Below are 22,863 nucleotides of genomic sequence, written 5' to 3' on the forward strand. Positions count from 1 at the left end.
ATTGCACATTTTTTATCTCTTCAAAATGTTCCTTAAAAGGAGTGTTGTCAAGTGTTTAATACTCTTATCAACATGGGAGTGGGCAGATATGTTTGCTTTATGCAAATGTATGTATATATCTATTATTTTAAATCAACTAACAACACAAAAATATGACAAATATTGTCCAGAAACCCTAAATTTAGCATAAAAAAAGATAAATCATTAAAGAAATGAATGGCGTTAAACCGAATTTGCATTAACACGTTGTCACGTTAACTTTGACAGCCCTAGAAACAACTCAACAAAACTACACGCGTCACAAATGTCATAAAAAACATGTCATGTGACAATCGTCACGTGACGATCATGTGACAGACGTTGCTAAAGTAACTTGAAAAACAAAACACCGGTCTCCTGGTTAAAAGGTCCGCCCACCGTAAGTGGTCTTTCTTGCTGTTTATATTACGCCACTAACTCTTACTGTAGAATTTATATGCGGATGCGTTTACATTGCAGTCAGTACAGGATACACGGCGTACAAATGACACGCTGAAATCAAGAACATTGCATGCTAAACGCTTTGCACATTATTGTGGCATTTATACATCTTTTCGTGCGAACAGGCTGGTGTTTTTGTATGATTGTATCGAAAAGACGGTGTAATATGAACTAACTTAATGGGTAAGTGTATTGTTTTTTTATTGCCTTTCTACTGTACTAAAACCAGAACAGAAAAAAGCACGAGGACTTCACACAATAAATAGGAAAATACATTTTGCCTGGCAAAATTACCATATCCACTTCTACGCTCAGTTCAAATAGTTTACTGTACACCCGTGTTGGCTGCTACAATTGAATTAGGTGACTTATTAAAAAAACAAACACATTAATCGATCATTAAATCGGCCCTATCCAAACACTAAAAGATGAGTGCCTCTTCAAATTTGTGTTACTCTCAACAAGGGTCCTCCACAGTCTGAGACGATGCATCCGACTCCTTTTTATCCTGAGAGGATGGTTAAGTCCAAGGCCAACGCCCTTGGCAACCGTCTCCTAGCGACAACATCCTTTTCGAATTCCTTTCCGTTAGCCTGTACGCGATGCGTCGCTCCCGGATCTTCTAACCACTTTGATGTGAGATATAATCATGTTACATGTCGGGGGGTTACGTGATGTTTTCCTGAACATAAAAAAAAAAAATGTAAAAAGTCTGTAAACTTTTGAGGGATCCTGCTGTGCTTCTTTGCCATTCAAGCTGAAGAGTGTACTGATTGTGTAGTTTGTGTTCTGCATGTGTTTGAAAAGCATGTATGTGTGCTTGTCTTTAATATCTGCATACTGTGAACGGTAGCGAGGCGAACAGGGTGAGAGACTACACCTCTTTCACCTCGGGGCGCCTCGACCATCGGCACCCACCAGAAAGTCACTCTATAGTTGGCAAGTCACAAAACAACGAAGGCTTCGGCGTCGAAGTCCCTTCCTCTCTCTTTTCATCTGGAGAGATTGTCAGCGTTTTTTTTATTTTATTTTTAAAAAAAGTGCTCCTTGAGGGGGAGGGATTGTAGGGGAGGGCGGCCTGTGGTCCAATCAGGACAGTCCATTCCTGGGGGAATCCTCAGACTGGGCGCTATAAAGATAGGATGGCAGCCAGGAGTATGAGGGCGGAGCTGAGCAGGAGGACTGAAGTCTGGCGCCGACCGACGGAGTTCACGTCCCTCCGAGCCGGCTCTGGCGACTCGTGACCGATGCCGTCTGAAGGTAGAGAGATGAAAATGATCATTAATGGTTAGCTTAGCTATTTTTACAAAACATGTTTGAATAATTTGTCTGCATTTTAAAATAACTGTTCTATTACAGTTCATGATTATGCTAATAATATTGCACCTGATTTCACTGTGGTCAGGCATTTAAACAGGCATTATCAGTCGCTATAAGCCCCATAGATGTGGGATAATAGGGGCCTACTACACCCATTAGTAGGTTTTATCATCTATTCACATGGTAGGTCACCGAAAGAAGGTATGAAAGAAGACGACAGCGACCTTTAGTGACCGGAGCAATTTTGATAGGAGCAGAAGCAGAAGTCAGGCGCTGTAGTATAGACAGTGTGAAACTCAAGAAGGGGTGGAGGTAGGGGACGATGTATGAGACACTAAACACAGGGATTTCACCAAGGAGACTGGAGTTTGCATCCTGTGTGAAACCAACAACATGTAGTTGTCTTTATAGCAACAGTTTAACTTGTTGCTTTTAAGTTTCACTTTCACTTTTTCAACTTGGTAGGCGTAGTAGGCCCCTATTGACCCACATCTATGAGGCTTATAGCGACTGATAACGCCTATTTAATGGCCCGATAACAGTCAATGTGGTCTATACTAAATGTCATGTCAATTCACGAATCATGATGAAAGAAAGTTCTAAAAATAAAAGAATAATACCAGCAGACATAACACACAAACACCATGTACTGTATATTCCCACCAACCTCTGGGTTCTAGGGAGTTTTGACTGTTGTCGTCAAAATCGACCCCTTCCTGCACGGTCCCAGAGTTTTTCACACAATTGTCTTTAGAAAACAAAGAGGAGAGAGAGGATATATGGAGATTAGAGATCTCGGACGTCACTCGTCCACAGCCTGATCACAAGCTGGTGCACAACAGAATGGGCAGAGTGTAGACTCAACAATCTGTGACTCACTTTGAGGCCTGACGTAGACTTTGAGTCGAAGGCAGCTCCTTCTTCCCTTTTCATCGGTGATGGAGGCTGTGGAGACATCGCGCAGGAGTTGAGATCAAAATGCTTTAAACACATTACCCACACTTTTCCATTTCAAAATACCTTCCTTGATCTTTCTTGAGTGGATAATAAAGGAGAAAAAGTATGGATGCTTGCGTTCAGACATTTAAGATTTTAGAACTTTGGCTACTTTTGTTAAATAAAATGGTATCAATACCAAAACTCAGATATTGTATTTCAAAAAATTACACCCAGTTCCAACCAAGATGTACTCAAACTTCTTTTTGCAACCAGAGGAGTCGCCCCCTGCTGGCTATTAGAAAGAATGCAAGTTTAAGGCACTTCCGCATTGGCTTCACTTTTCAGATCCGGAGGTCGCTGCCTGGTCTCTAGGCCAAGTCACGACCCCATGATCACCTGATCTGCATCTTGAAAGGCAAAAATATTGCGTAGTCTGATTCCAGCCTAAGTTTTGTGGTCCTACAGTTCTGCAAACCTCACTCAATATTCTCCATTCACTTCACAACTTCACCTGAGGCCTCTTCACTCTCTAAAATCTACCTTCATTCATAAACATCGGCTAAACCGTAGAAGCGAACAATCTGACAAGGTCGATTGTGTCTCCATCAGAGGTATTCCACACTTATCCCCTTTTAAATACAGTCTGAAGAACTTTATCTCGCCTTCTGAACTCCCCTCTCATCCCGATGTGAAAGCCTTTCTGCTCCATATTTCATGATATGAAACAACTCAATGTCACCCTCATATTTCCAAGTCTAATTTGGCCAGGGGCAGTCATTTCTGCAGATGAGTGGCATGCTGTTATGCTCACCTGCAAAATCTAATTTCCTCTTGTTTCCCGATTGTGAAAGGCAAAGATTAAAAACTTTTTTTTTTTTTTTCATGGGGTTGCTGTGATTGTTTTGCGGAGTTAACAAAACTAATTAGTTTTCAAGTAGTGCCGGGGACCGAGTCGCCAACTGAGCGCTGAGGGTGTCTCCAGCTGTGACGAATGACTTCGACTTCTGTGTGCACTTTTGTCAAGAACATTTTTATGTTTTTGTCTGACCTTACATTCATCCCACTATAGATTTTCTCTTTTCTTTTTCAGATTTTTCCTCATGGGCCTCAGTACTCTGACCTCTGTCATTTCCGGCTGCCTGCCATGCTCTCAAACTGCTCTTAATCTGACCACACACACAACCTGGAGTGTGTTTGGATGTTCGTGTACTGTATGTAGACGTGGTTGCATCCGTGCACGACATGTCCATAGCTTGTCCACAGACACCCCTCGGTGCTTTCCACCCAGACGCTCCGTGTGATGGATTCTGACCGTGCGGGGAATTCCTGATAAAAGTACACCCATGTCAGTGTTTCCACCGTCGCAGATGACTCTTATTTCAAAGGGCACTTTATCAGATGCCGAGCGGCTGCGAGAGGAGATAAAAATCATCTTTATAACTTCGCCATGAGAGGGATATTGGAAGTGAAGCAGCAGAGGGAGGAAATAAACGAGAGAGAATCGGTGTCAATCACGCCGCTTCTGTCTGTGTCAGCGGGTATCGAGTAACTTACCTCACACTCCGACGGTGGCTGGAACAGAGGGGGAAACTCGCCGTCTCCCTCTCTGTCTCTGAACTCGACTGGTCAAAGCTCTGTCTTTGTCTTTTTCTTTATGCCTCTCGTGCTCCTTCTGTTTCCTTGGCTGTCATTATCACTCTATAACGTTCTGTGACTGCTATAAAAAGTGTTCTTCTGCACTCTTGCACGCATGTCTTGAGGGACTATAGTACAAGACAAAGCTCTGATCTAGGACATTTTATCAATCTTATGAAATTATTCAGATTAGGGCTTCAACTAACAGTGATTTTGGTTATTAAATAAAGTGGTAGGAGGAATGAGTCCTAAAACACGGAAATGAGTTCCCTCGTCTGGAAGTCAATGTTTTTTTTTTAATTGGTTTTTAGTTAGATGCTTGAAATAAGGTCTGTTGTTAACACAAACTTAAGAGATTTTAACTAGAGCTGTCAATCAATTAAAATATTTAATCACGATTAATCGCATGATTGTCTACAATTAATCATAATTAATTACACAATTCAAAATGTACCTTAAAGAGAGATTTGTCAAGTATTTACTGGAAATCAATTGACAACACAAAACAATGACAAATATTGTCCAGAAAGCCTCACAGGTACTGCATCTAGCATAAAACAATATGCTCAAATCATAACATGGCAAACTCAAGCCCAACAGGCAACAACAGCTGTCAGTGTGTCAGTGTGCTGACTTGACTATGACTTGCCCCAAACTGCATGTGATTATCATAAAGTGGGCATGTCTGTAAAGGGGAGACTTGTGGGTACCCAGAATGCCCATTTTCATTCACATATCTTGAGGTCAGAGGTCAAGGGTCCCCTTTGAAAGATTTTCCTCTCCAAAATGTAGCATAAGTTTGGAGCATTATTTTAGCCTCCTTTTATGACAAGTTAGTATCACATGGTTGGTACCAATGGATTCCTTGGGTTTTTCTAATTTCAAATGATACCAGTATCTTCACTCCTGGTGAGCCTGGTGCGTTTCATACAGATGCTAAAGAGTGAGTTAGTATCAGACGTCGAGGGGCATTGACCAAGCGGCAGTATTTCACTAGTTGGGAGTGAGAATGGGTTGACGTTTCAGTTATTTGGATTATTTGTCTCCTATATGACATGTTTTCTGGATCTGAGGATGATGCTCCGTGCTTCAAAATGTTGTCTTGTCTGTTAATAAAATGTCCTAGCTGCAGCTCTGAATGCTGTGCAAAATCTTTTCCTCCTTCTCTCTCTGTTTTCTTATTACTCACTCTCGTTCTTTATCTTTCTCTGACATTGTGTCACACTGTCTTTCCCATCCCTTCGCAGATTCCAACGTACACACACACACAATTACCCAACTGTCTCTCTCATGTCTGCCACTGAGGTCAGAGTCTGGGTTCTCTATCCTCGAGCAACACAGCCGTGCTTCACCGTGACTGTAACTGCAGCTCTGCCTGCAACTCTAGACCCCAGCGTTAGTCAGGTCATCCTGCCGCCGCCTCACCATGACAACGGTAAACCTCTCGGTCACACGCTCAGACACATGTTACACATTCAATCATGTGCTGCGGGGACTTGTGATCGTCGCGATCGCACATTTCGGGACTGGCAACACATATCACAGCTCACTAAACAGGCTGGGATGCCGGTGCGAGGCCAGGCTTTGGTGTGACTGTGAGGTGAATTAGACAGATCCTGATTTAAATACTGTGGGATCGGATGTATTTCTTGTGATGATTGGTTTATCTTGGGAGAACAAAGCCCTTTGTCTTTGCTTCAGCCGCGAGAAGCTGAAGGGGAACTGTCGGGGCACTGTACTGGCGGGGTTCATGTCATTATCGATGTAGATCTGCGCTGGCTGTACAGAGCGGGACCCGGGCGTTTGAAGCGCGAGGGCTTTACAGGGAGACAGTCCTCTCTCTCACACAGGGAGAGCCAGACTCTCAACTGTCTCCTCTGAAAATTGGATTTCTATCCCCTGAGATTAGGATCAGGCTTTCCCCGCTCCACTGAGGCTCTATTAGAAAAACACGCCGCCCTCTGAGGCCACGAGGAGCTCGCAGCACAGACCCCGTCGTCATCTCGGTGACCTTTGACCTTCTGGGACTAGCCGCAATACTGATCCCACACCGGGGCCGGTTTCCTCGGGGTGTTTGTCTGTCTGCCAGACGGGCAGGCCCTTAGCCAACCGCAGGTGTCGCGTATTTGACGTCTCTCCTCCCCCTGCCTGGGGCGAACGATGATCACCACGCAGGAGGACAAAGGAGTGTCTGTCTTCACTGAGACACGTAGACATGATCCCCCCTTCAATGTGTCATTTACATGCCCACTTAACAGATTCCAAAACCATATTATATGTACGACACTGGTATTAACTATCAGCTATTGTTAGGCTTTGTTAGAGCAAGACACAGTCAACACGGGATTTGACACCAGCAGCTGATAAAACAGAGTTTACTGTAACGCAACCAGCATTTCTGAAATTGGATGATGAAGAAAAAACAAGGATCCATCTGGAAAAATATATTTTTCATGTGTGACAGCAATACTTATTTTCTCACTGACGCCAATATAAGCTTCAAAGCTCCAAGAAAGACTCATTAAGAAAGTCTTTGAGTGAATAAATGACGATACACCGCAAGAAGACTCATTTTTGCAGAGACATTGTTAGGCTTGCAACTGTATTTGTTTTTCAGTTTTTTTATCATTTTTATTTTATTTTTTATTTATTTACTTTTTTGTTATTTTATTTCATTTTCTATTTATTTACTTTTTTAATTATTATTATTATTATTATTTTTTTTTTTTATTCTATTGAGGTTTTCGAATGAAGCTTTGAATGTCTGTCATCTTTATAACATCATCACCTTAAAAAAAAATCCTCAATTTGAATAACCCATTAATTGGATTAAGTTAGTCATTTTTTTATTAAATAAACGTTCTTTAATGATTATAACGCAATGTGTCTGTAAGTTATTAATGACTTACTCCGAACGCTGCTTCGTTGCCTGACCCGTGCATCTCTACTACGCAGCCCCCACTGGAATCTAATCTTACAAATAGTATAATAATATTAGTGTAGCCATGTGTAGAAACACAGCAGTTATTATTAAAAGAAAACTTTCAGACGGGAATTTATTTGGCCTATACATAATACTGGAAGCAGCTCTTCTTTACGACCACACAACTCTATACAATGTGAGGACAAATCTGGGTATTATGTGAAATGTTCTGACAACAAGGCTTTGGTATTTTCCCGGAGGTGTCTTTTGTTATTTCATCTCGTGCTCAGATCATGTGTTCTCAGAGGGAAAACAAGTGTCTTTAGTGAACAAGGATCTGATGGATGAGTCATGAATCTGAGTCAGCGAGAGATATGGTCCATATGGCCTGAAACTGCTCGAAGCCATATGGACTGTCTCTCTGCCTTTCTCTCTCTTCCTCTCTCTGAATGATCAATCATCATCAAAGTCTACATGAACATCGTCTTCACTCAGTTTCACATCACCGAGAGCCAACGCAACAAGTGAAGCAAGAATTAGACAATCTATGATTTTTCTTATCGACATCCAAAAAATGGCAACAACATCAACAATGCTCTGGCACGGCAAGCAGCAGACCACAATTTCCCTAAACAATACAGTCGTATTTATGCAACGGAGACGAGTAGACTAGCCAATGGATACAGAAATCCAACAGCAACATCTAGTGAAGGGTAATACATCACGATGCAAAATACTGCAACAAAAATACAGCTCTTGTATTTGTTTTAACTCACATGAGGAACATCTTGATGATCGTGTGATCCCAGATGCTTGCTTGTAGCAGCGTCCAAGATCAGTGAGACGAGATGTGTTGAAAGACGTGAGGAGAACAAAGTGTCCAGTGATGGATATTTTATATCAACCTCACTACTTCCTTGTGATCTTAAACTCCACTGAGCTTCATTACAAACCAGAGACTGTATATAAAGATGGACGACATGACAGCTCGCCAAAAGTGATGCCAAAACATTTTATGTAACTTTAAATAGTTTTTCCTGAAGATGGTTTCTGTCATTTTAGGTAGTTCTTATCATGCTGATGTATGTTCAAGAGTATTATGGTTAGCTACCATGGTGCAAACTAGGTGCCAAATTCCACGATGGTGATGGCCAAAATGGTGAATTCAAGGCTTCAAAACGGTAATCCACAAACCAATGGGTGACGTCACGGTGACTACATCCACTTCTTATATACAGTTTATGGAGCAGACTCTGGCTCCAAGTGATATCAAAATCTCAAGATAGCAGCTCCCGTATCCAGGATATTTTGGCTTCACTTTTGTACATTGGGAGGAAGTGGAGACGCGTCGTCCATCTATATATACAGTCCATGTTACAAATCCACAGAACTTCACTTTAGTTTCTATTGGAGGTCGCAAAGTTTCCAAAGATACAAAATGCGTAAAGATGGAATTAATGGGGAAACCAAGCTGGTCACTAACGGATACCAAATCCTGATTTGCATTTCAACAAAAAAGCATCTTCTGAGATTAATCAGATGAGCCAAATTAAGAGTTTTAGGCACCTTTAAGAAACATCCATTCTGGGTCTGGAAGCAAAGCTGTAAAGTTACATCAAAAACCAGACCAACTTTCTCCATACTTCCCCAATCCCGTCACCAGTCTCTTTGGATTTGATATCTTTATTTTGTACTGTATTGTAATGTCAAGGTTGTGCTCTCTTTTCACTGACTTTTAAAGTATATATAAAGTTCCTCTGACTGGTGCCAGCGAAATACCTCAAAATCAACCATGGAGAGCACTGTATCTCTTTTAGTCCATCTCTTCTACCCCTGCAGGGCACTGACTTCACTTATGAAAACACGACTTCCCAGCTGTTTGTTTTCCCCGACTCTTCTCACGAGGAGGAGAAAGCTGAGCTCAGCCAGTCAGCAACAAAAGACACTTCAGACGAGACCTCAACGGTAGAGATGTTTTGCTCCCTCTGGCTTGTATTTTGGCTTGGCCCTCATTCCAAGGACTTTGCAAAACACAACCCGAACATTGCTGCTGTCTTTTTTGCAAGATTCCAACATGAAACTGATATCGATCTTTTGATATAACTCCCATTTTAAAGCTGGGTATCATTGTAAACCTTACTTTGCTTGTGCTGGTATCTGAGTTTCAGTACTGACACTAAAACAATACTTTTAGGGCAATTTAGTTTGAGAAATATGAACATGTTTCATTAACAAAAGAAGCCAAAGTTCAGGTAAAATTGGCATAATTTTTGTTCAAATCAGTAATTATCTAATTAAACAAAAAGTAAATAATTACAAATCTGACCAAATATTGATTGCCAAGTTTTAGTACATGACAGTTTTTGATACTATGGTATGGACACATCTCGTACAAAAAGTACAATCATTTCAGTAAACAATACAGGGAGGTAAGTTCATACTCACAGATATAATAATACTCTCTGCCAGGGCGAAACTCAAAGCCTAAGGAGAAGGGAGTAAAGAGCTGGAACTTCTCTGAGAACTTCAGCGGTCCGTTCGGCGACAGAGGTCTGTTGCACTCCCAGCGTTTGAAGCCCTTGGCGGTGTGGTCGCAGGAGCTGTAGCCGTCGTAGTTCACCATGTAGAGGATGTAGCGCTCGGCCCGATCGTCAGAGACCGGGCCGACGTAGTGCGGACAGTAGACGTCAAGGTAGTCGTTGATGCAGACGTCGATGTGGTAATCGCTCCGGTAAAACCTGGAGGAGACAGAGAGATAGAAGAGGGGAATGTGAGTATGTTGTTTGTTCAGAAAAACATGAAATCTGCGTAAAAATACCAAAAGTTTTTAAGTATTTGGGGGTTAATGTGTCAGATCTTCATAAGCAAATTAATTTGAATGCTAATTGTTCAAATGACATTTCAACATTCAACAAATACATTTCACGTTTGTTAAACCTCAAGGATACACACAATACTTATAGTAAACAGAACAGACAAACCAAACACCGGCTCTAGATAGCACCATTTGCATTTTCACACACGGGAGAAGTTTCAGTTGGTTGCAATCTGCAACCTCATCGCTAGATACTGCAAGATCCTACACACTGCACCTTTAAGTCCACAGCTCTTAAAGGTACATTATTAAAATCATGTTTAAGAAGCATGTGAGCACTTATGCTTACATGACTGGATTTAATTGTGTACATAATCCACAGTGAGGACGGTTTTCTGTAGCTCAGCAATAACACTAATAAGATTAATCTATTATCGGCGAGGTGGTTGTTCTATAGGTTTATGTATGCAACGATAATTCCCACAATAACATCATGCGATCACTGATCTTGACCTTTTAATGATTTATTTACCCCATGCAAATATGCTGAGCGTGCATGTTCTCTCTGCTGCAGCCTGCTTTTTGTTTTGGACACGTTGAACATTCAGATCCTTTGAAGCAATGTTTTTTTTTTTTTTTGCTCAAGGGTACATCAGTAGCAGCTGTTTAAGTGGGAGGATAGTTATTCATTGATTTGTTTGGGGAGTCTCTCGCCATCATGCTTCTTGATGATGCGTCCTCCAAAGAGTTATAAGTGCTCCAAACACCTGATGATAAGATACTTCGGGTGTCTTGGCGAGGCCACTGCAGCTGAAGGAAAAAGTTCCCATAGGTGCTGGGAGACTGGGGCCGGACTGTGAAAGAGACATTCTGCAGCTCTGGTTTTGTTTACAGGATCTCATCATGTCAGTCTCAATCACGCCGAGCCTCTTGTGAGACTCGACCGAATTCCCCCTGCAACACACCCGCCCCGGCAGACACCTCTTACGACACACGCTAGTCAGTCCTAAGCCATATATCAATGTTGGTGCTCGTCTGCGATGACTTATGCTGGTGCTGAAATTAAAGTCCCCTAGCGTCACAGGGCTAATCCCCTGGTTAGCATGTGCCTTGAGCAGCTTTAAGAGGATCCCTCTGTAGAATGAGATTTTCATTAGCCCAATATGACAGCTTGATGTAGGAGCCCCTTGTGGAATCTCCGAGTCTGGGAAAAACGAGGGCCTGCTCTCGAGCCTCGCCTTGAAGCAGCCCCAAGATTTTTCGCCTGGTGTTTACTGTAAGCCGAGTGGACGCAGAAGGAGGGGGGAAAAAAGTGCAACGGCGAGATATGCCAGGTATTCATTCCTGAGGAGAGTGATTGGAAACACATATTCCCATAGGCGCCGTATAAGGTTGCGTTTTGAGGCTTTTAGCGGAGACAGATTATGCTTGGACGGCCGGCTGGTCGTGTCTCTATAGCTGCTAATGGCCCGCGGTTCAGTATCACTGACATACTGCGGATGTCTTCAATACTCCACCTCTGTTCATTTACACAGTGAGCGCCGTCAGGGGAGACGGGCCAGAGCATGCAGCAGGCTGATACGGGTGAGCCATGACGTTTCTCCGGGCCTCGCTGGCCGCGGATCAGATATTACGCATACTCCTGCACCTCGCCGAGGGAATAGGAGACACAATCAGCTGGTTTGAGGCAGAGTTGCCAGGTCTGCTTATTATAAGCGTCTTTGGGCTTGTTTTCCTTAAAGAAAATCACTTTTACCAAATATTGATAGTCGCAGGTTGCGTTTTTTGGGCTTGTTTCTAAAGTGTAATTGCTTTTTTGGGCTTGCTCCCTTTTCTCTACATATCTAGTTCGTCCTGTTGCTGGATCCGTACAAAACCCCGATCTAAATCTAGATCTAATCTTGTAAAATTACAAGCTAAAAATTGATGCAAAAATGACATGAAACGTTCAACTTTAAGTTTATAACAGGGAAAAGGTAAAGTTACAAGCTAAAAATGGATGCAAAAATGCAATGAAATGCATGCTCTCTCTCTCATATTGTGGTAGGCAGGTAGGTCACTTGTTTGGGGCTTTTTGGGGGGAGAGTTGCTTCTTTTGGGCTTGTTTCTAGAGATCTGATTGCTTGTTTCTCTCGCGAGATCTGGCAACACTGATCGGAGGCCAGGTGAGACAGGGAGGGAGTTATTGAGTCGCAGCTGCTGCCGCTGACACGCACATGTTGGGGTTTCGGGAGGAGCGAGTAGCATAAAGGGAGGTGTTTGCTTGCCGCGGCCTGCTGGGGGTATCATGTTGTCGTTACACAGATTGTAAATGCGCTGCAGGATTAGTGGCCGTCCTACCGGGTTTGCCCGCAAATGAGCGGATGTGTGTACGTGTGATAGCGGGGCATCAGCAGCCATATTCTAATCTTTTTCTCCGTCTAATTATAGTCTGAGCAAACGTGAAACCAAAGCCCTTGTTTTCTCTCCCACTATTCCCCCCCCCATCCCTTCAGCACCAGCTGAGCGCTGTGGCTCCAGGCAGGCACAGCATGGCCTCCCTTAGCCTCTGGTTTCAGAGCTGCTTGCTGATATTATGACTACCAGGGGTCAACCGACTCCACAGTATCATGTCCTCAGCCAGAAGCACCGTGGGGTAGCCTGCTTTGTCCTCCCGTGTCTTTACTAAGCCTCAAATGTTAGCTTCAACCCTGCGAGTGTCAGCGGCTGTCAATCAAACGTGACCCAGGAGCAACAGTTAAGATTAGTCAGGATTATGAAGAGTTTGTAACTAGAGCCTTTGTGAGAGAGAGAGGTGGGAAAAGGTTTGTGAAAGTGATGATGAACGCTGTTCAGACCTGGATACTTGTGTTTAGATACATCCAGATGGTGGACAGCGTTTACTCCTGGCATCAACATGCATCTCAGAATCAGTCTCTAGTGACCACTCCTGATTGGATTTCATTCTCCGCCTCAGAGCAGAGATTTGGTTGTCATAATGTTGTTGTTCTAGCCATTGAAACTACTTTCTTCCAAAGAAATAGGCCCCCTTCAGTCCTGGTATTAACATGCGTCCTGGGTGATCCAATCACAAGTGAACAGCTCTAAGTAAAAGTTTGAACGCACTCAAGATGCATTGAGATCCGATCGCTCAGACCACATTCAGAGGTGGTCTGGGCCAAATATGGCCACTAACTAAGTAGGTTTTGTCACGTAACTTCGACACTTAAGTTAAGTTACGCCACTTTTGGTGTTATTTTAACCCAAACCACAGTCTTTTCTTAAACCTAACTAAGTTGTTTTTTTCCATAACTTCCATACCTAAGTTATGCAACTTCCGGTGTCACGTGACCACTTCTGGTGTGGCGTAACTTAAGTACGATCTTTCCTAAACCTAATTAAGTGGTTTTCTTGCCTAAACCTCACAAAGCTGTTTCCTGTGAAGACGGAGCTGAACATAACACTGGACATTTGTAGGAAAAAGCACAAAAAATGAGGAATGACCTTTTGTAAGATATCATAAGAACCATTGTATGAGAATACGTTGCCGAGGGCGACGTGTCTCGGTGTAGAATCAGTGTTTCCCTGTCTGCCTGCAAATGTAGTTTAGCCGATCAGTTTCTCATTCGTGCCTTGGGAGCACATTTATTTTTTCCTCCCCATTTATGATCACTTCACCAGAAAGGGATTTGGATGGCAGTTCTGAGGAGGGTCAAATGTGGCTAAACATATGTGCAACCTAAATCTAAAATATGGGCCGTAGGTGTTTGTTACAAAAGACGATAAAATGCACAGTGGGAGTAGCGAGATGATCCAGATGTTTGCCAGATGGGGGCTGTAGGGGAAGTTTCTGAGTGGAATGAATGAAATATATTGATAAGACACAGGAGCCATAAACACGCAGCCTGACTCAAGATGTGGTCGAATAAGACTTTTTATCTCTGTGTCTTCGGGTTTCTTCTTTTGAAGAGCCAGACTTTCCCTTGCTGATCTCTACTGTGATCTCTACTAAAGCCGTGTTTCCACCAAAACTTCCTGGGACTTTTTAGTGACTAGAACTACTTTTAAGGAACTAAAAAGTTCCTTAAGCCCACTGTTGTGTGCTGTGTGTGTGTTTCACCAATCAGCGACGGTCATCCCTTTCAGAAAGTACTACCCCGACCATTTCCTTATCTGTACCCTGAGACTCTGAGACTCTGAGACTCTTACCCCACCCTACCGTGGGCTAAACTGAAGCGTGAGAAACCTCCGTTCATTTACTGAGCTATAAACCGTCGGCAGTATTCACAATCTTAAACATCAGAGTTTCTTCATTTCCATTACGAGCAAGATTTATTCATCTGTTCTTCTAAATGGCTTTGTTGTTACAGGCTATTTAGTGAGTCATTAAGCCTTCACAGGGCTGATCGAGGCAATTTCAACAGTTGTGCTTTCCTCTTGGCACCGTTCCGAGCAGCAGGACGCACTGAAGGCTGATCGAGGGGTTCGGGGGGGCTTTTGATGGCAGGAAGCAGAAATAACAGGAGCACGGTTCAGCAGTTCTGTGTCAGTTATAAATGTGTCATAATGATCCATTAACAAAATAAAAGCACCTAAATCCATTTGTCTTGGGGATTAATGATCCCTGATTGGCTGAGTTACTCACGGCCAGTTGGAGGGGGCTTATCAATGAATCAGAAACCGGAGCTCTTAACAAAGCACACATCTATGGATAATCCCTCTTTTCAACTGAGCTCCCCCGCTTGTTTGCTTTCTTTATCCCCTTCTGTTGTGTTATTGTCACTCTGTGGCCTGGCACAGGTAAGCTATAGGCAGAGCCAGTACTGTATGGAGAGGGACGCACAAAGTGGAAAGAGGAGAGCAATGGGAGGGAGTTAGTGGGAGTAAGTAGAGGAGAGGAAAGGAGAGAGGAATTGTGAATACAATCGCCAGAAGTAAAAAGCTATAACGTTAGGCTATAAACGAACTATACCACGGCCACGCGAGTATACACAATGAGGCTGTAAAGTCTCTTAAGCTTGTGTTAACCACAGACCTTATTTCAGACATCTAACTAAAAACCCATTCAGAAAACACATCGACTTCAAGACGAGGGAACTGGAAGTGCTAAAATGAGAACTCATTTCCGGGTTTTAGGACTCATTTCTGTAGCACTCCATTCAGACAGACATTAACATTTACGTTAAAGTGTGTAAACTTCTGGTAGAAACCTAAAGTACAAGAATGAACCTGAAAATGAGCGTGATATGTCCCCTTTAAATTCTGGTGTAGAAAAATGTTATTTCTGTGTATTTTTTTTATTTTGCTGGTATGAATAAAAATGAAACTCCCACATAGTCTCTCTTATAAATGGTATATTTATCTGTTTACAAAAAGCTCCTGCTCAACCTAGATGAGGCACGAGACAAAGTTGTGCGTCACAGTTAAATGTTTTGAGTCTCAAAAATATTGCCAAAAATATTGAGGTAAAACTGTAGAATGTAAATCCCCCATGCACGGTCTGCTGAAAACCCCAAATTTCCCAGAAAAATTACAGCGGACTTGACCACAAGTGTGGTCAATGACAGCTACAGTACGTCCACGAATGGTAGAAGAAGAAGAAGGAGAGGAGCAAAAAGAGAATACAAGGGAGTAGAATGGGGAAGAAGAGGGAAAGGAGGAGAAAAGAGACGAATTTAGGTGACACGATGGTAGAGGAAAGTAAGTAAGAGATCAGAGGAATGAGTAGAAGAGGAAAGAAAAGAGAATAGTAGAGGAACAAAAAGAAGCGAAGGATGGACAAAACAAGAAGCGAGGAGGAAAGGAGAAATGAGGAAAAGGAGCAAAAAAAGAGACAGAAGAAGAAGAATGCAGACACAACAAGAGGGCAGAGGAAAGTAAAAGGAAGGAGGAGGAGGAGGAGAGGATAAAGCCCTCCCGTTGTTTTCCTTATGAACACAGTTGGGTCAGACACGGGGCAGCTTCCCAGGGTTATTCCACAAAGAGAGAGAAGAGGAGATGCTCTCAGCCCACAGAAACACATGAAGCTCCTGTCTTAATGTCTGCACTGAAAGACAAGAGAGCGCGCAAACCACAGACCTCACGCTGCTGCTGCTGCTACTACAGCTATAGTCCCTCAGTTCACTCCTCCACAAACCCGTGAGCACCACCATCGCAAATCTGTAGCTCCTGATTAGAGCCTCCAGGGGGAGCTCTTTACGGGGCCCTGGTCATGTGACGTGATGTCACCAGATGGGGTCCGTCCATCCCGTTGCCCTCGGGGTTGGGAGGTCTCGCTCTACCCTCCCTCCACCTGTCCCATCATTCATAGCTTTTCCGCCGCTGGGAAGTTAGAGCCATTATTACTTAGTTGGCTAATTATATACACACATCTGTCCGTGGACTCCCAAACACACACATAGAATGTATTTAATGTGTCTGCCAGGGGGCTCGGTGCGACCGGGCGCTGACAGCAGAGAGATGAGGGGGAAAATGGAGCCCGTAAAGTAGAGACGGTTCTGTGTTTTTTTCCTGCTGGGAACACAACCAGGGGAGGTGAATAATTGACCTCAGATTGAAAACACATTGCTGCTTGTGGGAAGGCACCTCGGATAGTTAGAAAATAAAACAGAGGCTGGAGTGAGAGAGAGAGAGAGAGAGGGAGCGTAAGCAGACAGAGGCAGGGTGAATGAGAGCGGACGGTCTTGTTTATGGATCCTGGTGGTCCTGACTGTGCCAATCGCTAACTCGTCCTTCAGTGCAGCTGCAGCCACGCTGTGTGCCAGGCTTAGAGACTCCACGCAGACAGAGAGTCTTATGTAAAGCTTCATGTATATTCTAATCTCTTGCAAATTAGGCCTTGTTGTCTTTGTTGCCTTGCGCTGTGAGAAAAACTGGAAAGTGACAAAACAGGTTTTCAATACCGTATACGTCGAGAAATATTAAAAAGCCTACCTTTTTTTTTTCATTAAAAAAAAAGAAGCCAAATGTTAAATGTTGTCTAAACACAAGCACTCTAGGTAAGGCTTTTGTTTTTGGCTCCATAATTTAGTTTCTGAACAAGTTTCCTGAAAAGAACTATAATTTAATTGCATTGTTTTTAAATAACAAATAACAGTCAGGAAAAAAGGGCAAAAAACCCAGAGTCCTTGCACTTACTTTACGACTATAAAACCACTGAGACGTTACCTCCCACTGAACTAATATTGTCAGCTGACCACTGTGTCTATTTCCACAAAAACATAGCAGGCAATCAGAGCGCGAGTTACTTGATTTGAGTGACGTGGCCCTTTTAAGATGAAGATTTTTTGACGGAGTGCGACAAGACATTCTCCTTCTGTCTTACATGGATGAGGCAGGTTAATTACTGACAACGCTATTCTGGTGTCAAAAAGGTCAAAGCAGCAACAGCAGCATGGGGTTAGTGTCAGTCAACACACACACACACACGGCAGGGCTCCGTCATTCAGTCAGTGTAAAACCCCAAGGGGCCGACAGAGCGAGTCATAAAAACCCCCTTTGGGCCAAAGATGGCTGCCGTTCAGGTTGCCACGACGGCAGTTTACAACAATACAATGTTCCCAACCACAGAATCTGCGCTTTTGACAAACACATAGCGTCCATACCTGTAGGTGTATACATGCAGGCACGCATATGAAACACACCTCGAGCAGCCCCGATGCCACATAACTCCAGGAGGCCCAGAGCAGCTCCTGTTAAAATAACCCCACTGAAATATGTCCCATCAGCACCTGCTGGACATTCTGCAGGACGCTACAGATCTCTGTTCTCACACATATAGTGATGATGATAATGATTTTTTTTTATTTCACTTCATGTGGACGCTCCCGCAGAGTCGGTGTAACCTCTGAGAGCGGCTGGCAGAACATCCCAGGACGCCTCCCGTCACACGAGAAGCTCGACGCGCTCGCTCGGCTGATATCGATCTGACACTTTAGACTCTGAGCTGAGGTCAGGGGTTAGTGACAGCCCCATTATTCAGCCTGAGAGCCAGTGTTTGGCCAGTGTCTGAGCCCAGGTGATGGGCTGACCTCGCTGTCGTCCATCTTAGGAGCTGCTGAGGGACGGACGGAAGGTGAAGTTTAAGAAGTCTAAAAAAAAAACTCTGATTGATGCTTCATTCACGTCAGTATCGTCTTCCTGTAAACTGGATCCCTGCTCTCTTGTCTTCCTTCTCATCCCCCTCTTCTTGCTTATTTACAAAAGGTTAGCTGGCTGTATGGCAAAGTTGTAATATTAGGGCTGTCAAAATTAACGCGATAATAACGCGTTAACGCAAATTCGTTTTAACGCCACTAAATTCTTTAACGCAACTTAGGTTGTAGCGGGCTCAGTTGCATTTTGGGGCAAGTCATAGTCAAGTCAGCTCACTGACACACTGACAGCTGTTGTTGTCTGTTGGGCTTGAGTTTGCCATGTTATGATTTGAGCATATTTTTTATGCTAAATGCAGTACCTGTGAGGGTTTCTGGACAATATTTGTCATTGTTTAGTGTTGTTAATGATAAATATATACATGCATTTGCATAAAGTAAGTAGGGATGCACCAATACCGATACCAGATTGGATTACGGGCTGATACTGACTCAAACAGCTGGCATCGAGGCCGATCTATTAAATTCAATTAATTCTACGTTTCTATACAATGTATATTACAGGAATTTTAATTCCTGTTGAAGTTTTGACCAATTTGTTGCTGCATTAAAAAGGTTTGCCCTTGAATTATAATTCTTGTTAATTTTAAATATTTTTTACCAAGTTGTTGGTGCACTATTTATTATTTTAATAATAAATAGCAGTTCAGTAAATTTATGTTTATGCATTTATTTGTTACATTTAGGTTTTTTTTCATAGTTGGAAAGCAGGAAAGCAATGTTTAAGTCAAGCCTGATGTTGCCTTACACATAAAAGAATGATCCCAGTCACTTCCACACAGTGAGGCATACAGCTTATTAATGAAACACTGGTATCGGATCGGTACTCTGTATTGTACCCAAAGCCCAGGTATCGCTATTGATATCAGGACTGAAAAAGTCGATTGATTAGAGTATTAAATACTTAACAAATCTCCCTTTAAGGTACATTTTGAACAGATATTAATTGTGATTAAATATTCTAATCTATTGACAGCCTTAGTTTATACTACATTATACTACATACTATACAGACAAACTACATTGATATGTTCACATGTGTGCAGTCGGTCTGCGTAGACACCCGTGGACGCGGGCTGATGATGTGCAAACGCAGAAAGTATCATTTGAGAAAGACGAGGAAAAAATGTAATTGTTACAGAAAAATAATACGAGGAGGAATATGTTAACTCACAGAGGAACAACTAATGCACTCCCCGCACGCCCACACACACACACACACACACACACACAGAAACACAGAAACACAGAAACACAGATGCAATCCAGCCTCAGCAGCAGTGAATTCTTCAGGAAGGCCCCACCTGAAGCGTGCTTGATTAACACGGCACCGATCCTCGCTCTGCAGGGCCGAGACTCCGACCCCTGACCTCCCTCACCAGGGCCGACCAGAGCCCCCTGCGCTGCCCTATCACTTTACTGCACCCCAGGGAGCCGTGGCCCCGCCCGCCCCGGGCCCAACACACTCTGAACCCACAACTAGGGGGGGCGGGAGGAGGGGGGGGACGGCGGTGAAGAGTGGAACCCACAACGTCTGGACTCAATCACCCGCCCATGACAAGCCTGCAAAGCTCTCACACACACCACCGCTGCATGCACACACACACGCACCAACACCAGCACTTATCCACCAGTGAGGTCTCACACACATCAAAGCGCGGTGGAGCTGACTTGGTTGAGTAATAGGCGTTCTGTGGGGAGATGGTGAAATGCTAAAAACTCCGGCTCGGAAAATGTGTTGTGTTCAAGGCTCTGAGAAGAGAGGGGGAGAGAGAAAGGGTGAGAGAGGATTAGATTCAAGGTTCGAAAGAGAGAGAGAGAGAGAGAAAGGGGGGAGGAGAGAGACAGAAAGGGGGGAGGGGTGAAAGACTGACTAGTGAGAGAAATGTGAAAGAAGAAGCCAAAATGATGTGAGAAAATTTGAGGGATGCGAAAGAGGGGAGTGGGAAAAAGCACATCCTTGATTTAAAACTCCCATAGGTCCTGTATAAGAGCTAGGAGGTCTGTCTGTGCAGGCTTGGTTGGGAGAGTTTACTTGTATGGCCCAATATCGCATTCTTAGTCTCAACGGGTTGTATCGGCACAACGTCTAAAAGAAGACAAACTCCTAGAGAAGACAGAAAAGAATGAAAAGTTTGGTGTCCATTCACACGGATGTGTCAGAACTACTTTTTCTATGCATTTCAAGGGAAAAATGTAACTCATAACTTTCGGGCAGCAGCACTCAGACATGGCAGCACAGCGGGGTGTTTGACAACAGGAAGTCTCTCAAGGAGCTACTACCACATGCAGCTGAAGGCAGCAGCAGGTTACTTGTAATACTGTACAATATAAAGGCAATAAGTGGAGAAGTGGACATCCAGACTGTCATCAAAATCCAACATTTATAACTGCATCTCAGCAAAGGGAAAATAACACGTTACTCAGCTCTTCTAGCTCTATACTTTTTGGCTGTACCGCAGAGGGCCGTCCGACTCATGAAACTTGGACCAAGCTGTCAAACTAGGAGATCTAGTTTTCTAAAATGAAACGAGATTCAGCAGTGGGATCGCTTATTTCTCGCTTTTCAGAGGTAGATTTTGGTGTATTTTTTAGCAGAAAACCAGGGACCAATCAGGTGTGTTCAACGATCGGGTACGTCACCGCTTGAACGTGCCGGACCTGGTGGACATGTACCGCTGGATTTAACATTACAGACATGACCACTGACTATTTGTAGGACAATTTAGCCACAAATTCACAGACTGACCGTACACGGTCCAGACATGTACTCGGTTTTAGAGTCTTGTTCTATGATTAGTGTGACTCGCATGTCATGGTTGTCCATTGAGATTCTCCTGGTGAGAACACTTCACCTTTTTAGGAGAGTGATGACCTCTTGTAAAATCGTCAGCTTAGTGACAAGAGATCAGAGAAAACCAAACTGTAGTCCCTACCTTCATTGTTTTTATTACCATCAGAGGAAACAACCACGACTTATCGCACTGGATGTAACTAAAATGGAAGGAGTCTGACCGATTGACTTCACACTTGATCTCGAGTATCGGACTCCTGTGTAGTGTATTGAAACCCTATTAACTGTTACACCACCGAAAGGCAAGCAAGATCTCAAGTCAGGTGAAGTCTCGTTGTAAATGAAAATGAAATTGAATTAGCTTGAAATGAACACCACTGTGTATTTTCATTAAGTCAATGATACATTTCTGTATTGCGTTTCACAGTGTGACACTTAAGTTGTCTAAAACTAATGTTATAAATCTAATAAAAGAAGTCTAAAGTGTCCATTGTAAAGGGCTAGAACCACTTAGAGGCACAGCTCTGCCCCCTCTACGCCCGACAGCAGGCCCAGAAAAAACAGCACATGTAACATCATGTAAGGGCTAAACATAGAAGCGCCCTCCGAGTGCCCCGCATGCCAGCGCCAAGCCGTACCACCTGGTCCGCTCAATCTGCCCCTGCAGGGCCCCCCATCACACCCCCCCAGCCCCCTTCCCCTTGACACAGAATGTCTGTCAAAGTCTCGTCCATCAGCTCGCAAACCGGACACTATCTCAGATCTGCACATACCGCCTTAAGAGAGGCCCAGCTCGGATTCACACGCGCCGCCTTTAGAAGTCCCGGGCCTCACATTCACGCGCTCCACCTTAAGATGCTGTATTTCATATTCACACCGGCTGTGGCATTCCAGTGTCAGCGAGCGCCGGCGGAGGCCATGTTCCTCATTCACATATTCAGCCCGGTGCGAGGGGTACAGTCGGTGAGGTAATGGCCCGTCTTTTGGGACCTCCAGTGGGCAAATTTCAATGCATATAAAACGGTTTCCCACTGCTACAGAGCATAAATGGACCTGAGAGGTGCACCAAAATTTCAAGCACATGTGAATATATACAGTGCCTGCAGACACACACACACAAACACAGAGGCAGCAGGAGCTAAAAGTTTGGGACTTATGACTGAGAAGTTGCAAGTTTGAATCCCTGACTCTCCTTCAAGAAACAAAACAATGACAAATATTGTGCAGAAACCCTCACAGGTACTGCACTTAGCATACAAAATATGCTCAACTCATAACATGGCAAACTCAAGCCCAACAGACAACAACAGCTGTCAGTGTGTCAGTGTGCTGACTTGACTATGACTTGCCCCAAACTTGCATGTGATTATCATAAAGTGGGCATGTCTGTAAAGGGGAGACTCGTGGGTATCCATAGAACCCATTTTCATTCACATATCTTGAGGTCAGAGGTCAAGGGACCTCTTTGAAAATGGCCATGCCAGTTTCTCCTCGCCAAAATTTAGTGTAAGTTTGGAGCATTATTTAGCCTCCTTCTTGACAAGCTAGTATGACATGGTTGGTACCAATAGATTCCTTATATTTTTTATATCTGTACCAGTATCTTCACTCTAGCTTTAAAACTGAGCCTGTGATAATCTCTGAAATTGCAAGTTGCGTTAATAATTTTAAGAAATTAGTGGCGTTAAAACTTTGACAGCCTTAATATTTGTTATTTGGGTGAACTGGCCCTTTAATGAATCAGTATATTTCACCAATTTGGAACTTAATCCAAAATAAATCCACCTCAGAACCCGACTAGCCACTTTACCATCTTTTACACGGC

At 43.5% G+C, this 22,863-nt stretch overlaps 1 protein-coding gene across 2 annotated transcripts in view; it reads right to left on the bottom strand.

Annotated features, from left to right (window-relative positions):
* Positions 1 to 403: 403 nt before the first annotated feature.
* The window catches only part of LOC119478688 (ephrin-A5b-like), a 78,287-nt gene continuing 55,827 nt past the window's right edge, over positions 404 to 22,863 (bottom strand). Inside the window, exons 2-5 of one of the 2 annotated variants that reach the window (XM_037753585.1) lie at positions 9,743 to 10,035; positions 2,680 to 2,745; positions 2,468 to 2,548; positions 404 to 1,734 (exon numbers count right to left, since the gene is read on the bottom strand). In XM_037753585.1, the coding sequence (XP_037609513.1) occupies positions 1,610 to 1,734; positions 2,468 to 2,548; positions 2,680 to 2,745; positions 9,743 to 10,035 (565 nt within the window). In that variant the 3' untranslated portion in view covers positions 404 to 1,609. The remainder of the gene's footprint in view (positions 1,735 to 2,467; positions 2,549 to 2,679; positions 2,746 to 9,742; positions 10,036 to 22,863) is intronic. The other variant, XM_037753586.1, reaches the window with a different exon arrangement.

This window comes from Sebastes umbrosus, chromosome 19, assembly GCF_015220745.1.
Source record: "Sebastes umbrosus isolate fSebUmb1 chromosome 19, fSebUmb1.pri, whole genome shotgun sequence".
In the NCBI taxonomy this organism is placed as follows: Eukaryota; Metazoa; Chordata; class Actinopteri; order Perciformes; family Sebastidae; genus Sebastes; species Sebastes umbrosus.